Source organism: Misgurnus anguillicaudatus, chromosome 11 (genome assembly GCF_027580225.2).
Source record: "Misgurnus anguillicaudatus chromosome 11, ASM2758022v2, whole genome shotgun sequence".
Classification (NCBI taxonomy): Eukaryota; Metazoa; Chordata; class Actinopteri; order Cypriniformes; family Cobitidae; genus Misgurnus; species Misgurnus anguillicaudatus.
The window spans coordinates 32,348,618-32,369,936 of NC_073347.2; the positions used below are offsets into that span (position 1 = coordinate 32,348,618).

Below are 21,319 nucleotides of genomic sequence, written 5' to 3' on the forward strand. Positions count from 1 at the left end.
ATAGTTTGTTTTCAAAACATTTCTAATATGTTTATTACTGCATTTATCTTTTACTATATTAATATCCCCAATAAATATGACAAAAACTGGTTTAACAATCAACATTTATGGAATCCAGGATTTCGTAATAGTAAAGCAACTTTATCAGGGATTGCTTCAAAGATATAGCATATTCTTTTGGCCTCACAGTAATCATACATTTGTTGAGCAATTCAGAATATGTTAAGAGAAAACCTTTCGTCATTAAGCAACTAATTAACAGTAAGAATTCCATTGTCATACCATGTCTGATTAAATATTGACTTTTAAAAATATAATAATAATATCTTACATTTCTTTGTTATTCCATATAAGGTATTGATGCAGTGAAAAGTTATGTTTATAGATTTATTGCCAAGCCAGCAATGCCTGCTTATAAAAGTTTGCAAGTTAAATTATCAACCAAAAATTACATTTTAAAAGAAAATGAATGCCACCCAAAGAGTTAAATATGTAGTTAGGGAAAATATTCCATGCATATACTTTTTTTTAATTAAATATTGACTTTTAATCTTTCTTATTCCATATAGGGTATCAATGCATTGAAAAGTTATGTTTATAGATTAATTGCCAAGCCAGCAATGACTGCTTATAAAAGTTTGCCAGTTTTACCATCCGAAAAATTACATTTTATAAGAAAATTAATGCCACCCAAAGAGTGAAATATGTAGTTAGGGAAAATATTCCATATAGGCTACTATCTTTTTTTAATAAATTCCATTATCCATTTTATCTTAAATACATTATTAAGATCTGTAAAATGTAAGACTTCAAGGCCACCAAAAGCTTTATTATTATTTAGACTATTTTTCCATAAATAGTGTATTTTCTTCCCCCAAAATAAAATCAGAAAGAATCTTATCTAATTCCTTGATAACATTGTTTGGAACATGCTGACATAGATATATAAACAGACCTTGAGATTCCTTCTGCTTTTGAAAGCAGAACACGTCCATTTAGGGACAGATCTCGCAAGCCACATATTAAATCTATTTTTAATTTTCTCAATAATAGACTCAAAATTTAACAGGCGTCTTTGATTCAAATCTTTACATACTATTATCCCACGCTATTTGATATTGGTATCCCATAAATTTCTTTCAAGACAATTTTTAAGAGAAAATAAAGAGGACTTATTCTTATTCATCATTAATTTAGAGATTCCAGAACATGTTTCAATACAATAATAACTTCATCAAACTATTTTTGACAAAAATTGTGGCATCATCTGCTAATTGACCGAGTTTAATCTCTTTCCCAAACACTGATATTCCTTGAAAACTTGCTTTTTTGATATGCGCAGCCATGACCTGATAAATGACGTTCTTTTCACTCCATCACTCCAACAGTAGGTGGCGGTAAGCACCAATGAAGTTGTTTCACGACCAGCCATAAACTCCAAAAGAAGAACAACTATCACGTGACCTACTCGCTTTGACCAAATGACTGTAACGTTCATGACAAACTTCTAAGTTAAGAGAATTTAAGTAAGTTTTGTTTATGGTTGTATTTACACGACACTTAAGGAATAGAGATTTTGTAAATGCACACTGTATGTTTAATAAATTGCTGTTATTGTCTGTTATAGGCTGGAGGTACTCCCATTCATCAATGAAGTAAACCTCAGCATAAATTATTTTTAAAATGAGAAACGGTCTACTTATTTGACATTGCTATTTGGCAGGTAAGGGCTTTCAAGATTTTTCCCAGTTTCTGACTTTGTATTGAATTTGTAGTTGACGAATAATAATAAAAAAAAAATTAATTTAGAATTTCTATGAATTCGTGTATTTAAGATGGATGACACAGATTAGTGAGGCCTGAAGTTTATTTAACTTTATTGTATTGTGATGCTGTTTTAAAAATTAAATGAGCCATGCTTTACAGTGATTTTACCATGATTAAACAATCTATACCTGGTGTAAAATTACTGTAAAGTCCAGCCTCTTGTGTTGACTGCTTATTTTACACTGTTTGATATCTGTTTGTCTATCTTGTGGCCAAGCATCCTGACTTCATCGATATGAAAGCTGGGATTATAAAGCAGGATCTTGATTATAGACAAATTCATCAGGCCTGATGTCTCAGAAGTCCTTTGTTGGAGTTCCAGGTTCAGATTCCAGCAGAAAGGAGCCTAGCCTTACCAAAATGTCTCCAGAAACTTTGTTACTGAGCCCAGCGGAGGAGTCAGTAGGGCGATTTTGCCGTAGAATGATATATAAAAAGAAATGTATTATTGTGTCAGATGAAAGCTCTTTAAATTCTGCTGGTAAACTCCCAATCTCTCAGCCATCCAACAGCAGTGAGACACATCAAGAGAAATACAGCTGTAAGATTTGTGGCGTAGAGTATTGCCGCAAAGGAAACCTGGCGTCTCACATGCGAATACACACAGGTGAAACTCCATACGACTGTAAACTGTGTGGTAAGTTGTTCCGGCGTTCAGACTACCTAAAGTTGCACATTAAAGTCCACATGGGTGAGCAGCAAAAGAGGACAAAGCGCTTTGTGTGTGAACAGTGCGGGATGAAGTTTGTCACATCCGGTTTACTCCAATGTCACATGTGGAAACACAGCGGTGAAAGGCCGTATGCCTGCTCGCTCTGTGAGAAAACATTTTTCAGTACAGTCTTTCTTAAAAGACACATGAATGATTGTCATTTAGAAGAGAGATCTTTTACTTGCTCTTTGTGTGGACACAGCTTTAAACGCGTGCATACGCTTCGGAAACATATGCGAATTCACACCGGAGAGAAACCTTATTCGTGTTCACAGTGTGGAAAAACATTTACTTATAAATACTCAGTGATTTTGCACAATAAACATCACTCGTGCAAAGTGTGATGCACGATTATGCATTTGGAATACAATGTATTGTCATTTCATAAATTCCTCGATTTCTTTTTCTGAATCATCTTATTTCATCTGTACAATGCCAATAAAGAGGCCTTACTTTTATTAAAGGTTTTATTTATCTGTATCACATCTCATTTCTGTCAAAACTTTTACTGTTGTCTTAAAGAAAACTACAACTGAGGCTTCACAAACAGAGTCATTATTTCTGCTATTTTGAGGTTAGGATGGAAAAATAAATCTTGTGTTTAAAGTAGCCTGGGGAAATAGTCTGGAGATTTTATCAACAAGCAAAAAATTTGACATAAAGAATACGTTGAGAGCACCCTCTGCCTGAAGAAAGGTGGAACTACCACAGCAATTTGATCACGCCTCTTTGGCCCCTTAGATATTTACGTCACACCTCTGACGTGGCGCACGCAATCACGCCCCTTTACGGTATCTGTCCGCCCGAATTTCAGCCGTTCCGTGATCATCTGGCCGAAACAGACCGAAATGACTGACCAGGGGCTGACAGACGACGCGGCTGCCGCTGCGTGTAAAGAAGCAAACCCCATCACTAAAGTAAGTTGCGCTTTTAAGTTCAGTAATGTGTGAACGGGCGAGGCTTGTCAATCAAGCACGCAAAGAATGTTCGACTGAATGCCGCGCTGGGCAAACCGTTTAATGTACGACATCAAAGTGCCGCGAGACTGATTCAAAATCTGTTCTTTCGCATCGCTATCGCGGTACTTTGACGTCACAGCGCCTCATTAAGTTGAACACACATAAAGTCTATCGGTATTTGTATATCTCACTACTGTCTTACGAGCATGTTACTGATATAAATATATATTTTTATAGTGATCTATCCACATTTCTCCATTTAACTCAGTTGAAGTTAATGAAAATTGTTTGTAAAGTTTGTTCGTGTTTGTTTCGCTGCGTCATTTTAAGGTAGACGATGATATGCGTGTTGTTAGCTCATAGATTAATAGTTGCTTGAATGACCCTTAGCATTTGACAGATGAAATATTGACTCGGGGAGGTTCGCTAAGGTGTCAGTTGTGCAGCAGATACACATGCAAATCTCCATTTAACTTAACTGCTATGAAAAGGTGTACAAAAGAGCTTTTTTGTTATGACAGTCAACACAGTATGTGACACTGAGTTTCAGATTACACTGTACAGTACATTCAAGATGTAGATGTTTAAATTACAGTTTAATACATTTGCAAAAATATACAAAAGAAATTTGCTGGATAATGTAGTGTCTGATAGATGTGTGACACTGCATTGAAAGCATCAGTTTATTATTTCAAAAATCGCCCCAGTCTGGATTCTAATGCATTGACTGACATTGTTATTTAAAAAATATCTTATGTATAAGCCTTCATGAAATAATTGTATTGCTTTCAAGTTTCAAAGTATAAAACCAGTGGAAATGTACCTATTTGCATTTTCTGCTTTATTTATACATTACACTTTTGTCCAGTGCATTCAAGCTATACATTTTATCTGTATGTTTGTTCACTGGGGATCGAACCCATGACCTTTGCATTACTAATGCACTCCAATTGAGACTACAGGATCACATTATTTTTTTCACAAATGCCAGCATAACAGTTTGAGTGACAATTTAAGTTAACATGAATTTGAAAATATAATGCAGTCAAACTGGCCTTGTTGTCACGGGTTTGTGCTAATCCGGTCATCTTTGTTCAGAAACTTGTTTAGAATGCTTCAATGAAGATGAGAAAAATGAAGATATTGTTAGTGAGAAGCATTATTATATAGTGGTTACAAATTTGCTTGCAATTGATGCAACTCTTTTAATTTTATGTCATTAGTTCTTCTGACTCTGAAAAATCATAAATATATAAAATTTCAGTTTATATGATGGATATTAGCACATCAGTCTAAATGTTATTATGTTTTTCCCTCTGCTTTAGGACTTCATGATGCAACAGACAATGTTGCGAGTTAAGGATCCTGTTAAATCCCTGGAATTCTACACACGCATCCTCGGAATGACGTGAGTGCTTGAATTTAAAACATCAGCAACTTTTCTAGAAATCCAGAAGTGTATCAGATTTGTTTAAAGGCGTCTTGCAGGGTATTGAAATGATCTTTATATTTTTTCATGAACTTGGTATGTGCTAGGGCCTAAATAATTACATTAGAGACCTAAATGCACTTCCGGTTTGTTTTCGTAATAAATAAATATTTGTTAAAGTTGTGTATTTAAACCAGTGAGAAACATCTGGTCATATTGTGAATGTTTTGTTGTAGGTTGCTCCAGAAGATCGATTTTCCTGCCATGCGATTCAGCCTTTACTTTCTGGGTTATGAGGATAAGTCAGAGATCCCGGCCGATGTGAAGGAGAGGACGGCTTGGACGTTTTCTCGTCGTGCCACTATAGAGCTCACCCAGTAAGTAACCCAGCAATGGGTGAAAAAGTCCAGCCGTTGGGTTGAATTAACCCAGGAAATGTTTATATTTGATTCAAGTTTTTGGCTTGAAACAACCCAGCATAAGTAAAAAGTACAACCCAACAGTTTGGATTCATCCTTTTTTTTACCCAACCCTGGGTTCAAATTAACCCAGCATTTTTTAAAAATAATTGTGAGTAATATAAATGTGCTGTTTATTTGCTCACTCTCAGGCAATCTAAGTTGCAGGCAACATTATTATTTATTTTAGTAGAACAGACCGATCGATTTGTTTAAAAGACCTCGGTATATCATTAGGAGCTATGAGGATTACTTTAGTAATCTAGATTTCTCAAAGTTAAAGGATAATTCCGGTATTTAACACTTTGAGTCTCATTTCTGGTTTGTTTTGGATGAACTACAGTGATGGACACAGAAATTTTGACAATGGGTCGTGTCTTGACTTTTTGACTCGTTTAGAAGTGTCTCTTGACTGGTTCAGAATGGAAGTCAATGGCCATGCACAAACATGTCATTAAAACAACACTTAACGTTCATTTTCAAAACTGTGCTACTCACCGAGTGGTTTGTGGTGTTCGTTGATGATTAAAAACAAATATATCGGCGCAATGTATGATTTCTATCCGTGTTATTTGCTATAGTGGAACTATTTTTTCAGATACCTCACAACCGCGTATATACTTCCGCTCTATATTTGAGTCTGAAGCGTTATAACACTCCCGACCACTTGATGGCGACAACCACTTTGCCGTACAAGGACGCTTAACGGAACTCGGTGTCTAGGGTATAGACAGTCACAATCGAGCTCAACTTCAAACCTAAGGCTGGTCACGGAGACATCAAATATGGGAAAAATTTATTCTGAGAGAAACCAAGCGAAAAAACTACAACCACATGTAAACAGACCCCTTTTCCGTTTCCGGTGGCGGAGTGATATATCAGCGAGCAATGAGTCTTCCAAGTCAATGGATTTTTACAAAATGCCAAATAAAACACGACAAAAACTGTATTTCGCAACACTACTTGTTTTTAATCATCAACGAACACCACAAACCACCCAGTGAGTAGTACAGTTTTGAAAATGAACGTTAAGTGTTGTTTTAATGACATGTTTGTGCATGGCCCTTGACTTCCATTCTGAAGCAGTTAAGAGACACTTCTAAACGAGTCAAAAAGTCAAGACACGACCCATTGTCAAAATTTCAGTGTCCATCACTGTAGTTCATCCAAAACAAACCAGAAATGAGACTCAAAGTTTTAAATACCAGAATTATCCTTTAAGGCAGATGTGGACTTGCATTACCGTATTTTCCGGACTATAAGTCACTCCAGAGTATAAGTCGCATCAGTCAAAAATGCATTTTGAAGAAGAAAAAACATATATTTAGACGTTTATTTAGAAAATCATTTCACAAAGTCCAAGCCCAAGAACAGATATATTTAATTTGGAAAGGCAACTAAACAATGGCACACAGAACAGCAGGCTGAATAGGTGTTTGTACATATTAACATAACATTAACATTTATTCAGCTAACACAATAGCATACAGAACATACCTGAGAGGCTGAATAGGCTAATTTAACACGACAACCCAAATCAGGTTCAACAAGCTCCTGAAGTCATTCCACATCACTGAATCCATTGAATTACATAAATACAGGAACACCATAGAGCGGACTCTCGCGGCTGTAGACGGTAATGGTATTGGTCTTGGTTTATATGAATTAATTTTGACATATAAGTCGCACCTGACTATAAGTCGCAGGACCAGCCAAACTATGAAAAAAGGGCGACTTATAGTCCAGAAAATACGGTATATGATCATGCTTCCTTTAGTTAAATGTCCTTTACTGTTTTACTCAAGAAACAGTGTCACCTATTTCTTGGAGTAAATTAATAGCAAATGTGAAAATGACAGGAAATAAGGAAATCCAGCAATGTGTTTAAATAAATGTCTAACATGTTTGGTTAATACTTTCCTCCTAAGGTGCCACACGTCCCTGCTTGTATTGGTGCAGTTTTGACAGTCTGCTAGTTCACCAGCAGATGGATAATACTTGTCACATTTGTGGTTTAATTTTATTGAATATTGTTCAGCCTGGGTAGGTTGTTACCTTGTTGTCTTAAAAGTGAGTACAACTTGACATGATATAATTAACACCATATGTGCCTTCTTGTAGATACAACATCTGTCAAACCACCACAATCTGCATAGGGTTACAGTAGACACAAAAAAGGTTTACTTTAAGTGTTCAAAGAAAGTAAAAGTGGCCTGCGTACTGATTATTGATGTAGTTTGTGTTGTGATGAAGTGCAAATCTGAACTCAAATGTAAACACATGTGCTGGATCAGAGCAGCAGTGGACTAATGTGTAAAGCGGTTTTTGTGTCTTTCTGTTTATCATATTTGTTTTTTTTCTTCATCAGTAACTGGGGCTCAGAGACAGATGATAGCCAGGCTTACCACAATGGCAACTCGGATCCACGAGGCTTCGGTAAATACAGCTTGTTGCTTTTCTAAATTTGAGGAACCATCAATTCATCCAAACAAAGTTCCAGAGAACTAAACCGAATCTAGTTACCATATAAATGAAGCATAATCTTTTTTTCAATTAAATGAGGACACGGAAGAATCTTCAGTCGTTTAAATTTTTCAGTATGGCTTTCATCATGAATAAAATGGCATGCAGATAAAAGTTTAAATCAAAATTTATATGAAAATTGAAAAGATTTAATGTCATGCTGTAATTGTATTTTATTAAAGGCCACATTGGGATTGCTGTGCCAGATGTCTATGCTGCTTGCAAACTGTTTGAGGAGCAGGGAGTGACCTTCGTAAAGAAACCTGATGATGGTAATTTCCATTTATTTAATCCTACTATATGTGATTGATATTATTTTAAATCACATAATTCTTTTAGACTAACAACGATTATCTAAACTCTACGTTATAATGGTGGATAGTCCTGCTAAATGTACTCATTTGGGATTTTTGGGATATGATATTGTTTAAAGTAGCATCCTACCTACACTTATTCTGCAATTTGTATGTATGCTGCACACAGTATGCACTTGAATACATGAAACACCAGCATGACATACTGTGTGTGTGCCAAAATGTGCAGTATAACAGTGCACAGTGTGCATAATTTAGTATCCCACAATGCATTGCACTCAAGTGCATCAAAATGTTAGCTTAAGAAACAAAAGTTATGGCACTGTTGATGTCAGGTTTAATTGTTGATCAGAAATTTGTTGTTAATATGTGATTTAAGCACATGATTTTGGAGATATCTGTCTTTTCCTCTTTAGGTAAATAGATCTTTAGTTTTGCATGACTGAAATAACTTCCAGGAGGCGTTGCGAACCTGACTGCCTAGTGGCATGACTTCTCTAAAGGGACATTGATACAGCCTACATTTAGGAAACTGTAAAATGTTTTTCTTAGGCACCTTGAAAATTACCGTGGCCTTTTAAATGTACAATTATTATGCTGTTGTTGTAGTAGTCCTAGTAAAATAATTGTTGTTTATATTTCTATTATTCCAGCTATTGATTTCTGTTCATGTGTTTATCCTGCAGGTAAAATGAAAGGCTTGGCCTTTATTCAGGATCCTGATGGTTATTGGATAGAGATTCTCAGCCCCAACGGCATGGTGCCCATCACATCTTAAAAGACTGCTCTAATGCTGTGACCTAAACATTAAAGTATAGTTATAATAAATTACGGACGGTTGGTTGATCAGGAAAGGGAACTGCTCTGTTAACAGCAAAGTAGTATGCAAAGTAAAGAGAAAATGCTGTCTAGGGTGGAGTTTGTTTTGTGAATTTTGTGACGTACGAGCCTATATTTTTGAAATGGCATGGTGTCTAACTTTATAATTATACCTATTGGTTTAAATAAAAAAGGATGTTTTTTTTTGAGTCATTGAGCATTTTATTAATTTTTTTATAGGATAAATGGTTTCGTGATATGCTCTATAGATTAGATTAAACTTTTCTTGAATAAAAGTATTCACGAAAATTGAAACGTACAAAATTGCAATGTCTAACGCCGATTTATTTTGTGATATGTGTTTTATAGTAATTATTAGGTTTACACCGACATAAATTTTCTGTGCCTTACTTATTTAGAATGACATCTACAAATTCCAAAAGATAAAAATAGTTTTTCTTTTTACTCCTTGTTTCAAATTATTTATACATCATGAAATGGTAGAAGTGCAGATTGGCCGATGTCTGATAGTTGGAAAATGCTTTTATCTGCCGATACCAATTAATTATAGGCCGATTTATCAGGGCCTAGATATCAGCTTGAAATAAAAAAAAGGATTTTGTAATTTGGTTATGCCACTGCTTCATGGGACTCCAATTCATGCTCAATGAGTGAAACACAAAAGATAAATTAAACCTGTCAGTGCAGTGCCGTAATGAAACAGTTTTTAGGTAAGCTGCATTGAAACGTGACTGCAAGAAAACGTGTTTGTCAAAAGATTTTTAAAAACAAAATAGGGTTGGGCAAAAATCTTGCTTGGGAAGAAACCAGCCCTTTGTTTTTATTGTTGTGCAATAATAAGCATTGATTAAGGAAATACCAAAACAATCTACAATTAAATTAAAACAATTACATTAAAATTTGATAATATTTACATATACTTGCATTTATGTAGGCCTACGTGAGGCATACAAGTAGATTTAAAAGTAAATTAAAAAGTAACACTTTCTGTATGTTGGCTTTAGTCCCATACCTCTAAAATATGTGTATACAAGAACGATGTATTTGAATAGTTTCCGTACTGCAGAATGTATACAACGTTAACGCAAAAATAATGTTTGTTTCCGACTTGATAGGCCGTTGCGCAGACATGTCGGTGTATGACATCAGAGTATCGCGAGAGCAATTCTCGAAACTTCGGTGTCATACTCGGATCGATCTGCCTGCGCAACGCACGCCGCATCAAGTCGAACACACTTATAGATTTAAAACCTTTACAATTTAAACTACAAATACATACAATATGACTTGAGATTGTAATTTAGCTCAAAGGAGGAGTCGGACATCTGTTCCTGAAGAAAGAGACCGGTACTCGCTGTGTCCACTAGAGGCGCTGTAAAATTAACACATCATCCACGAGAGCCTTTCAAAACATCCGGTACGTGTTTTAACAGCGTATTAAATGGATTTTTGGCGAATAAAGCTGTGTTTTACACAATTTATGATACTTTGCGATCTATTGTGGTCATAATAGCTTTGTGATCCCCTCGGCTTGGTTGAGGTGGAGACGAGTTGAATCTTTATTTGTGACGGTGAGTTGCGATTATGACTGCTTTGGATTAGCAGAAGAGACAGAAGATCATCGTGATCTCACATCTTACATATAGCATAATTTTACACGTATACATAATAATATTTAATTGTTTCATTGTCTAAAGCGGTTGGTGGTCATTTTTTTAGTTCAAGGCCTTCCGTTTTACATGTAAAATACTGTAGTATACTTTATAATTTACAATAGTATATTGCAGCCTAATGTCGTATATAGTAATCACCACACTCCTTTAATGTATTCCTGAATTAACTATCAGAATTTTCAACTATAGTTTCCTTGACTATCATTGGCAAACCATGGTTTCACTATAGTAAAGCACAACCAGTAACCACAGATTAACTAAATTAACCATATTTTTGGTTTTGGTTTCAACTAGTAAAACTATGTTTTGTACCATATACTGTGTTATTTACTATAGCCAGTTTAATAAACACTAATATCAAGGAATCTTACTAAGGTTTACTATAGTGAATACACAGTTCTTGATTATTATCATTTTTCAAAACGTTGTAATACCACAAAACATCATAGAACTGGCTTCACAATAAAACATCAATGTTAAAGAAATGTCTACATATGCAAGTATGCTCTTTCTCATTCTGTTCCTCATTGATCGGAATGTTAACATGATGTTCCTCAGGATTTAGGTGTTCTCCAGCGGTGGCCATGAGTGACGGTCATCCTCTGCGGTCGGTGAGCTCTACAGCTGAGATCGATCACCTCCACCTGCTGTCAGAGCAGTTGGGCGCTCTAGTTCCCAGTGAGGAGTACAGTGATGTCACCTTCATAGTGGAGGAGAAGCGCTTTCCTGCGCACAGAGTCATTCTAGCAGCACGCTGCCAATATTTCAGGTTAACACTAATATTCTTTTTTTTAGACATTATTGGTGTATTACACAAAATCAAAATGGTTTAACTTTATAATACCTTTAACTTTTCACACTTTACAATAAAGTTCAATTTATTAACATTAATTAAAGGTGCACTGTGTAAATTTTAAGAGGATCCAGGGTGCCCACGGGTCCTTGAAATCCTTGAATGTTTGTGAATCTGGGGGGAAAAATTTAAGGCCCTGGGAAAATATACATGCATAGATACAGGCCATTGAAAGTGCTTTATTCTATTTTTTATGCAAAACGTTTTCTGGAAAAAAATCCATATTATTCCCTGTGTATTGTAAGATAATATCATAAAAAGACTTTTTAAGCACACGTGGCGTGCTAAACTGTTCGCTTGAAATGCTTATATCTTCTGTATGCGAATGTTGATTTATACCAAAATGCTTTTTTGTATAGTTGTTGACACATCAAAACGTCTGCGTCTCCCTTGCCATACTTCCTGCGTCCCTGTAACGCCGTCTTTGGCAAAATTTCAGATAGCGATACACTTCCTGGACCCCGTATCACCCTAGCTGTGTCCCAATTTAGGGGCTGCGACCTTATAAGCATGGGACCTTAAAGATGAGCACTCAGCCTTTCAAGGTGGCAGCCTCAGAAGTTCGCGAAGAGAACTGAAATGAGACGGTCTAACCTTCGGACGACCCCTAATTGGCGTCACCTGCTGCACGCGCCTGTCAGCAGGACATAGCGGAAACGTTTCTGACTTATTAAAATAAATATGAAATCAGAAAAATATTAATTTAGTTGAGAAAATATGACACGTTGATGTAGATTAAACTATTCAACAGTATATTAAATTAATCAACCTTAGAAATATATGCATCATAAAAATAATAATATTAACACAAAACATAACTTATAATACTAAAACAGTGACAAACTTTTTTTTTGATAAATACACACTTTTATTTAATGAAGGTTTGAATTGTTTATTTTAGAATATCCAGCCGTTATGTGCAGCCATTGCAGGCGCACAATGAATCTTGGGATATCCTCGGCTGTTAAGGATCCATTCGTTCTATCCTTAACATCGCGGAGAAATGAGGACGCATTTTGAGGCTTCATTCTAAGCATCCTTTGAATTGGGACGTCCTTACCAGCCTCAAGTCGCGCTGCTGTGACGCAGTATCTTAAAATACGTCCTTAGAAGGTCACAGCCTTTGAATTGGGACACAGCCCCTGTCTTTGTCGTTAAGCCTCACCATTGGTTGAATTTGATATACAAATTCAGACACACTTACCCCTGGAGGCCTTCCCAAAGTGTCACCGCAGTGACTCAGTGCAAGATCCCTTGAAAGGGAACTGTACAATGTATCTTTTAAGGTAACACAATGTAACCTTGCTCTAACTTAAAATGTGTCCCCACATTTATTCCTTGAATTTGAGGGGTATTGCATCTGGAAAGTCCTTGAAAGGTCCTTGAATTTGAACTAAGGTCTGGGAACCCTGAGGATCCCTTGACAGAAATGCAATATAATATACATAACTATATTATCAGTGGTGACCTTACAAAATAAACTGTATTGTATCATATTTCAGCCATTTTTATCTACATACATACACGCGGTCCACTTACTTTATAGTCACTATTTTGCACCATCATGTTTAGGGATGTCAATTTCCCATATTTGATGATCGTTTTAATTAACGACCAATCAATTGAATAATCATTACCTGCAATAGTGCAATAAACCTTTACTGCAGTGGCATATAACCAATGACATGAAGGTGTGTGTAAAAACGGCAGCTTCCTCACGCAAATGAAAAGATTTTATTTTGTCTAAAAAACATGCTGGTGGTATTGTAAAATGAGTCAATGTAGTTGGTGTTTTGATATAATTATCAATTTAAATGTATCTCGTAATGAAATATAATGACTTATAGACATCATGTATAACTCCGCCTCCCATGGGTCCATGCGTCCATGACATGTCAGAATAAAGGTTTCATTATATAAAGTGTTATTTTTCTAGTTGTTCACCTCGCTTTCTGAGGCGTTGATGCACCGTTTGTTGTAATGATATCCAAGAAGCACACGAAGGGCACTTTTTCCATCGTCACCTCCAGCTTATACCTGCGGCACATTTTCAGCAAAGGTGCTTATATTATGGAAATGGCAACCTACAATTAGAAAACCCACAACAACCTTTACTAGAGAGGGTCTTTGCTTTCAGTATCCTAACCGTATTTGCATTTTCTGAATCAGACCCCATCAGATCCACTCCGGATGCCATTTTGTTGCGTTGGCAGACAGCCTCGTTGCGCATGACGTTAAAAAGTCTAGGTGTGTGCATGGCATCATGCATCGTTGTGATTATGGCTAGTTTATCTTCTTCATGATAGATACATTTTTTTCTCCTACTGTATGTGTCTTGCGTTGCCGCCACTCACAGTGGATTCAGCCGTTGGTTGCAATTCGCAATCTCACTGCCAGATGCTGCTAAAATGTACACACAGCGCCTTTAATCCATAAGCTACCATAAACTAACAATGAGTAATATATCGATACAATTCATACATTAGCAGATTATTTTTTTCCAAAACTACTTCCAGTGCATTCAAGGTATACATTTTATCATTATGTGTGCTCGCTGATATTGAACTCATAACCTTTGCGTTAGGTAATATATCTAAAAATGCACATTAAAAGTTGAAAACCAAGGGCTGAGGTTTTAAAATATATAAAAGTAAGATTAAGTTACAGGGTTGTGTTAATCGGCGTTAAATAGCATACATTAAACACAGATATTAATTTTTAATACTCGTCTATATGTTTTTTATACTCGTGTATGTGAAGGACACAAATGGCACCCATTTTGTAAAATGTCACAGCTGTTTATTGTAGTTAAACTCCTCTTTCAACCCTGTCTGCGTTATCTTTCTGTTTTGTCAACTCTTCCTATTTAGAGCTTTGCTATATGGAGGACTTCGAGAGTCCAGACCCCAGGCTGAGGTTCGGTTAGAGGATACGCACCCAGAGGCTTTTTCCATGTTGTTGCGGTACTTGTACACGGGTCGAGCCACCCTAAGTGAAGCCAGAGAAGATACTCTACTGGATTTTCTCGGACTGGCGCATCGTTACGACCTCCAACCACTAGAGTCCTCCATCTGCGAGTTTCTCCGCACTTTATTGACCACGCGAAATGTCTGTCTGGTGTTTGACGTGGCCAGTCTTTACTGTCTTAGCGGGCTGGCCGAGGCCTGCTGTGCATACATGGACCGGCATGCCACCGATGTGCTGAAGTCCGAAGGCTTTCTTTCTCTTTCAAAGGTAAGGTTTAGGAATGAAAGTAACTCTTCTTTTTAAGGTACAATATGTAGGATTTTGCATTAAAATATCCAAACTGTAAGCACACAACCCCTGTTCATAGGATCGCTTGTCAATGGTGTCACGTCTGCGTTATCAGGTTTTTTTTGCTTTTTCCTTCCTCTCTGCAGTCTGCCCTGCTGACCGTTGTAAAGAGAGATTCTTTTGCCTCCACCGAAAAAGAAATCTTTCAGGCCCTCTGTCGATGGTGTCACCAAAACGGCGACGGTCCAGAAGCAAAGGAAGTGATGTCAGCAGTGCGACTGCCTCTGATGACCCTTTCAGAAATGCTGAATGTGGTTCGTCCATCGGGCCTCCTCAGCCCAGACGATCTGCTTGATGCCATACAGACCCGCTCGGAGAGCAGAGACATGGACCTCAACTACCGTGGGATGCTTAGTCAGTACTACATATGCGTAATGCTTACACTGTACCCAGTAGTGAGCGGAAGAATGTTGTAAAATTGATAGACATAATAAATTTCATTTTCAACATTTTGGTTTGATATAAAAATGCAATAAGTGGTTTTTCGATTGTTGTAGTTCCAGAGGAGAACATCGCCACTATGAAGCACGGTGCTGCGGTGGTAAAGGGCGAGCTGAAGTCTGCTCTCCTGGATGGAGACACACAGAACTACGATCTTGACCACGGCTTCTCAAGACACCCTATAGAAGAGGAGGGTCGATCCACGGGCATCCAGGTCCGCTTGGGTCAACCCTCCATCATCAACCACATACGTCTGCTACTATGGGACAAAGACAGTAGGTAAGATAAGATTCAGGGTTCCCAAGGGTCCTTGAAATCCTTTAAAGTTTGTGAATCTGGGGGAAAAAAATTCAAGGCCCTGGGAAGTTCTTTAAAATACATTCATAGATAGAGGTCATTGAAAGTGCTTGAATCTATTTTATGCAAGAAGTTTTCTGGGGGAAAAAAATCCATATAATTCATTGTGTAGTGTAGGATAATATCATAAAAATTCTAGACTTTTTAAGCACACATGCTAAACTGTTCGCTTTAAATGCTTATATCTTCTGTATGCGAATGTTGATTCATACCAAAATGCTTTTTTGCATAGTTGTGTTTGACACTTGAAAATGCCTTGGGTTACGTATGTAACTGTTGTTCCATGAGAAGGGAACGAGACGCTGCGTCTCCCTTGCCATACTTCCTGCATCCCTGTAACGCCGTCTTTGGCAATATTTCAGATAGCGATATACTTCCTGGCTCCCGCGTCACCCTGTCTTTGTCGTTAAGCCTCACCATTGGTTGAATTTGATATACACATTCATACGCACTTACCCCTGGAGGTGTCCCCAAAGTGTCACCGCAGTGATGCAGCGCAAGTTCCCTCGAAAGGGAACTGTAACAATATATCTTAAAAGGTAACACGATGCTCTCACTTGAAATGTGTCCCCACATTTTTTCCTTGAATTTGAGGGTATTGCACCTGGAAGTCCTTGAAAGGTCCTTGAATTTGAAGTTAACTAAGGTGTGGGAACCCTGGAGATTGAAAGAAGAGTTCACCCAACCAAAAACAGACGCTGTTTATTAGAAACATTAAATTAAAATAATAAACCAATAAAGTAGTTGATTTGTCTTCATTGCTTTCTATCTCTCTTTCCTGCAGGTCATACTCGTACTATGTTGAGGTGTCTATGGATGAACTGGACTGGGTACGTGTGGTGGATCACTCCAAGTCCCTGTGTCGCTCTTGGCAACACCTCTATTTCCCAGCACGAGTCTGCAGGTACAAATAATAATATGAACATTTGAATAAAGTTGCTAGTTTGTGTTTGGTTTTAAACAAACACTTTGCTTGTACGCAGGTTTATCCGTGTCGTGGGGACACACAACACTGTCAACAAAGTCTTTCACTTAGTGGCTCTGGAATGCATGTTTACACAGCGATCTTTTACCTTGGAGAAAGGCCTTCTGGGTAATGTAGTAGTTTTCACAGTCATTGTCTTTTTTCAATGGTTACACACATTACAGCTACTCTAACATGTCACTCGTTTTGTGTCTCTTCTGGTACCCACCGAGAATGTGGCGACGGTACAGGCGTGCGCTAGTGTGATAGAGGGCGTGAGTCGCTGCAGAAACGCCCTGCTGAATGGTGACACCAGCCATTACGACTGGGACTCCGGGTACACATGCCACCAGCTGGGATCCGGAGCCATCGTCATCCAGCTGGCGCAACCATACATGCTGGGTTCGATACGGTACGAGAGAACCTTCCAACACCTACACCAAAATAAAAGTTAACTATTTGCGCAAGTAGATTACATACAAAGTCAATGCAAAGACGCAAATACGCAACGCAAAAAGGGGGCGATCCAATGACACATCCAATTGTATGAGCAAATTAAGGAGAGCATAGTTTGCATTTGTGCGCATCATCTTGTGAGTAATACAGAGCAAGTACCGCGATTTTGGTGTGTACATACCGTTAGTATTAACTGTGGATATACTTATGCTGTCTCGCTCATGGTGTTTCTTTGTGTGTAGGTTGCTGTTGTGGGATTGTGATGAGAGAAGCTATAGCTATTATGTGGAACTGTCTACAAATCAGCAACACTGGGTGAAGGTTGTCGATCGTACTAAAGTTGCGTGCAGGTGAGTGTCTACTACTTCAACTATTAGTTCTACTTATTGTCATTCAGTTTTATAAGGTTATTTCATGTAATTTGTTTAGGTCCTGGCAGACTCTGGTGTTTGACAGACAGCCTGCGTCCTTTATACGTATTGTGGGAACTCAAAACACTGCTAATGAAGTGAGTAGTATGTAGTTTTTGCATGTGATCAACGTCAATAAAAGAGCAGCTTTTTTAATGAGATTCTGTTGGTCTTTTAGCTTTTATTTAAAGTCCCCCTGTAGTTAATAATTTAATCACTTACAGGAGCGGTGGATTTATGCAAACCAAATAACAGGCTCTAGGTGGAGGTAGAACCGCAGATTTTTTTTCTTAAACAGTCTAATTTATGTTGTTCTATCGGAGCATAGCGTCGGTTTCAGTGAATATGATCAAAAATATCTTACCGACCACAGCTTTAACGTTGTGACGAGCACCCACTGGTGGAAAAAAATTGCCACTTATGAACATGCACGTTTGTTAAGAAACGTATATCTGATTCTTGTTTACATTTAAAAATATATGTATGCATTATATATAAGCCTATATGCATATATGCGCACATGCATATATGCACATACACGTGTTTACGCCCACACATTCTATAACCACCGCTCAACTGCAGAGAATTGGTGCATTACCTTATCTATGGTTTGAACCAGTGGTTCCCAAACTTTTTCAGCCTGCGGCCCCCCTTGGGTACGGTGCATTCCTTTGCGGCCCCCCAAAGAAAATGTTTGACAAAAAAACTGTTCTAAAACTCAACATTTTAATAAAAAAACATTAAATTATAAAAAAAATAGTGGTTTTGGTTAGTAGCCTTATTTTTTTTTATTTAATTACACACAATTCACGATAAATTAATGTATTTCATAAAACTGGAGGCCCCCCTGGCACCATTGAAAACTGGTTTTGAACTACTGAGCCTCTCGTTCAACTGTTTAAGGGGTGATTCACATATCACATCTGTTGGGCGCTCAAGTTCATTATTTCAAATGTAGGCGCGCGGTATGCACGCTCATAATGGAAGCAATGCGGCCAAACTGACGCGATTTTAAACTGCAGGAATGAGGCAACCTTGGAAAACTCCACTTTTTCCCCCATGTTGCTGAATGATGAATTTGCATTTCATGATTTGTCTTAAAGCATATTAAAAACACCACATAGACATATAAGCAATGATAAAAATGTGATTTTTACGACAGGGGGACTTTAAGCACCAGCAACACAACATGTTAAATGTTTCTTATATCATACCAAAATCATTGCAATATATTGGGAATAATGCATGATTTTTCTCGCTCTGTGTTTGCTAGGTGTTTCATTGTGTTCACTTTGAGTGCCCAGCACAGTTGGACACAGTTGTCAAAGAGGAAAGTCCTGGACCGGATCAACCCAGTCCAGACTACAGGAGAGAGAATCCTGTATCTCAGAACCCGATGAACGAGAAACCTTCTTCCTCTTCTTCCTCCTCACGCACATAGACTGTGGTTGCATTCTGTGGTGTTCACGTGCATAAGTATGACAAAACACACTTAAGACGCTCATCTTATGGGTTTGTAATCTAATGTGCTGCTAATGAAAGTTTCTGTGTATTTATGATGACAAAATACTTGAGTTTATGCTTATAATTTGATGGTTGAGGTTACTGACTGTCACACACACACTTATTTTCCTATGTTCTGATAACTGCAAGAACATTAAAATAAATTGAAGTATCAAATACTCACCAGTTTGTAATACTGTCTCATTTGTAATAATAATAATAAAAATAATAGTGTTGATGTTCAAAATCTGTGGTTTTATTTCAGAACCCAAATTTTACCGTGCAAAAGTAAACTGTGTAAATTGGTTTTGTGGCCGAAATTAAACGCAAAGTCTTTAACCAAAAAATAGCATTGACTCCTTTCCTTTCCTTTAAAAATTGACTGTCCAATTCATCTCACTCTCCTAACTAAAATAGTTGCATTCTAGTCATATTTTCAGTGTGACTGAAATAAAGATGAGTTGCTGTTGTCATGCAAGGCCTGGAGTCAGATTTGAGCCTGATTTATTTTCAGGTGATATCAAGACAGATAAGAGTCAGTGGAACAGATGGAGAGTGTATGCGAGAGAGGCTTTTGAGTTATATTAACTTATCTTCATCTCTAAGGGGATATAATAAATCTTGAGTTTCAATCAGCATGTGAAGGTGACTGACACTATAATACCACCTTCATTAGACAGGCAGGAACAGACGCACCCTACAAAACTTCCTCACCGCAATCAGGAGAGCTCCCTAAGGACGGGAGGATGATGGAGACGGGCAGAGTGTGAGGATGAGGAATTAAACTAGGACACTCGCATCCTGCTGAAAACACCAGCAGGCTGGTCTGGGTAGTAGATCAGTGTAGTCGAGTCATTTTTGGTATGGCAAAATGTCTTAAAATTGATTTCTTTTTCTAACACATTATTAGATTACTCTTTGACTTTATGAGTATACATAAATGACAGCTTTTGATTTTTTATATTTTCTTGTGCATGTACTTAAAGACTGCATAAACCATATTTTTGTCACTGGTGTTACCTTACTACTTTAGCAATATTAAAGGTGTTTTTAATTTTTTTTTAGGTTTAAAGCTTAATTCTTAAGTGTAGCAGAATTCAATGAATTTAAAATGATCATCATGTCACGTGAAAGATTTGATTTAATGTGAAAAAAACAGTAACACCAGTGACACATCAAATCACCAGTCACTGGTGTTACTGATCTTCACTGGTGTTACCCATAAGGAAGGTAACACCAGTGACAGTAACACCAGTGACAATTTTCATGAAAACTGCATTTTACAAAATTGCTGCTGCAAAGTATCAAACTAATATGTTGTCAATAATTGTTTTCACTAAGTAGTTTAATCCAGTGGTTCCCAAACTTTTTCAGCGTGCGGCCCCCTTTGTGTACGGTGCATTCCTTTGCGGCCTTCCAAAGAAAATTTGTGACAAAAAACTGTTCTAAAACATTAAATTATACACACATGTAGTGCTTTTGGTTAGTAGCCTTATTTTTTTAGGTTTAATTACACAGAATTCATGATAAATTAATGTATTTCATAAAATGTCATAAAACTGGGGCCCCCCTGGCACCATTTCGCTGCCCCCATTTTAAAAACACTGGTTTAATCCATTTGTATTCTAGTTTTTCACAATTCCCAAACAATAAAGGAGGGCATACCGGTGACTTAAACTAAATAGTCTAGTAGCCAGCCCATAGAGCCCCATTGTGAACCCGGAAATGTTGAGTACACCAAAGTTTTATTGCATGAATGGGAAGTATAGGTCCCCAACATACAGAAACTGCCGGATGCTAATTTGCATATGTTGAGCAATTTGCATAATTAGCATAATTAGCAATATTAGCTTAATTGTCCATTTTGGTCACATATTTTGCACTGTATGGCCAATATCTACAATATGTAAGTGGTTTTAGAGGTTTTAGAGGATTCTGATTTCATTTCTGCCACTTTCAGACTTCAAAATGGTAATTCTATAACAGATTTGGATTAATTTAGACACTTTTTTATTAATTCCGAACAAAATTTTGGGTTATTTTTATGGTAAACACTATATTCTCACATTTCAGAATCACAAGAACTCATGCTCTTTGATGTGAATGTTGATAACCTCAATATGTTTACATTTCTTGAGGTCTGGTCATGTTTTTATGCAAATAAGCTGTTGCAGTGAGCTGTTGTATATACAATAAGTATGTTGTAAAGCAAAGGAGCATAGTCTATTTTTACAGTCAAAATTATCCTTGCCGATATTTTTATATTCTTATATCATATTTGTTTT

At 37.2% G+C, this 21,319-nt stretch overlaps 3 protein-coding genes across 5 annotated transcripts; all 3 read left to right on the top strand.

The window, feature by feature from the left end:
- The first annotated feature begins 2,088 nt into the window (after positions 1–2,088).
- LOC129415372 (uncharacterized) lies at positions 2,089–3,019 on the top strand. Its single transcript, XM_073873561.1, has one exon. It carries the CDS (start codon positions 2,119–2,121, stop codon positions 2,881–2,883), a length of 765 nt encoding a protein of 254 aa, XP_073729662.1. The 5' UTR covers positions 2,089–2,118; the 3' UTR covers positions 2,884–3,019.
- A 277-nt stretch (positions 3,020–3,296) lies between these two features.
- glo1 (glyoxalase 1) lies at positions 3,297–9,254 on the top strand. The gene is made up of 6 exons (XM_055169326.2): positions 3,297–3,456; positions 4,824–4,906; positions 5,164–5,304; positions 7,754–7,821; positions 8,091–8,180; positions 8,909–9,254. Exons 1-6 carry the CDS (start codon positions 3,388–3,390, stop codon positions 8,998–9,000), a joined length of 543 nt encoding a protein of 180 aa, XP_055025301.2. The 5' UTR covers positions 3,297–3,387; the 3' UTR covers positions 9,001–9,254.
- Positions 9,255–10,323: 1,069 nt separating this feature from the next.
- Positions 10,324–19,281, top strand: btbd9 (BTB (POZ) domain containing 9). Of its 3 annotated transcripts, none has more exons than XM_073873558.1 (11): positions 10,324–10,479; positions 11,294–11,504; positions 14,459–14,822; positions 14,990–15,257; positions 15,401–15,623; positions 16,486–16,605; positions 16,685–16,787; positions 16,881–17,077; positions 17,364–17,471; positions 17,551–17,629; positions 18,805–19,281. In XM_073873558.1, the coding sequence occupies exons 2-11, from the start codon at positions 11,320–11,322 to the stop codon at positions 18,970–18,972; spliced, it is 1,815 nt and encodes a 604-aa protein (XP_073729659.1). In that variant the 5' UTR covers positions 10,324–10,479; positions 11,294–11,319; the 3' UTR covers positions 18,973–19,281. The 3 variants fall into 3 exon arrangements, with proteins under 3 accessions (XP_073729659.1, XP_073729661.1, XP_073729660.1); XM_073873560.1 differs by having other exon boundaries at positions 14,990–15,245; XM_073873559.1 differs by lacking the exon at positions 10,324–10,479 and adding an exon at positions 10,486–10,633.
- The last annotated feature ends 2,038 nt before the right edge of the window (positions 19,282–21,319 follow it).

Bases quoted from the DNA above. Each gene is read 5' to 3' on its own strand.
- LOC129415372 (XM_073873561.1), top strand. From the start codon at position 2,119: ATGTCTCAGAAGTCCTTTGTTGGAGTTCCAGGTTCAGATTCCAGCAGA.
- glo1 (XM_055169326.2), top strand. From the start codon at position 3,388: ATGACTGACCAGGGGCTGACAGACGACGCGGCTGCCGCTGCGTGTAAA. The intron at 4,907-5,163 runs GTGAGTGCTTGA...GTTTTGTTGTAG, and splicing joins ACACGCATCCTCGGAATGAC to GTTGCTCCAGAAGATCGATT. The intron at 8,181-8,908 runs GTAATTTCCATT...TTTATCCTGCAG, and splicing joins CGTAAAGAAACCTGATGATG to GTAAAATGAAAGGCTTGGCC.
- btbd9 (XM_073873558.1), top strand. From the start codon at position 11,320: ATGAGTGACGGTCATCCTCTGCGGTCGGTGAGCTCTACAGCTGAGATC. The intron at 14,823-14,989 runs GTAAGGTTTAGG...TCCTCTCTGCAG, and splicing joins GCTTTCTTTCTCTTTCAAAG to TCTGCCCTGCTGACCGTTGT. The intron at 15,258-15,400 runs GTCAGTACTACA...CGATTGTTGTAG, and splicing joins CAACTACCGTGGGATGCTTA to TTCCAGAGGAGAACATCGCC.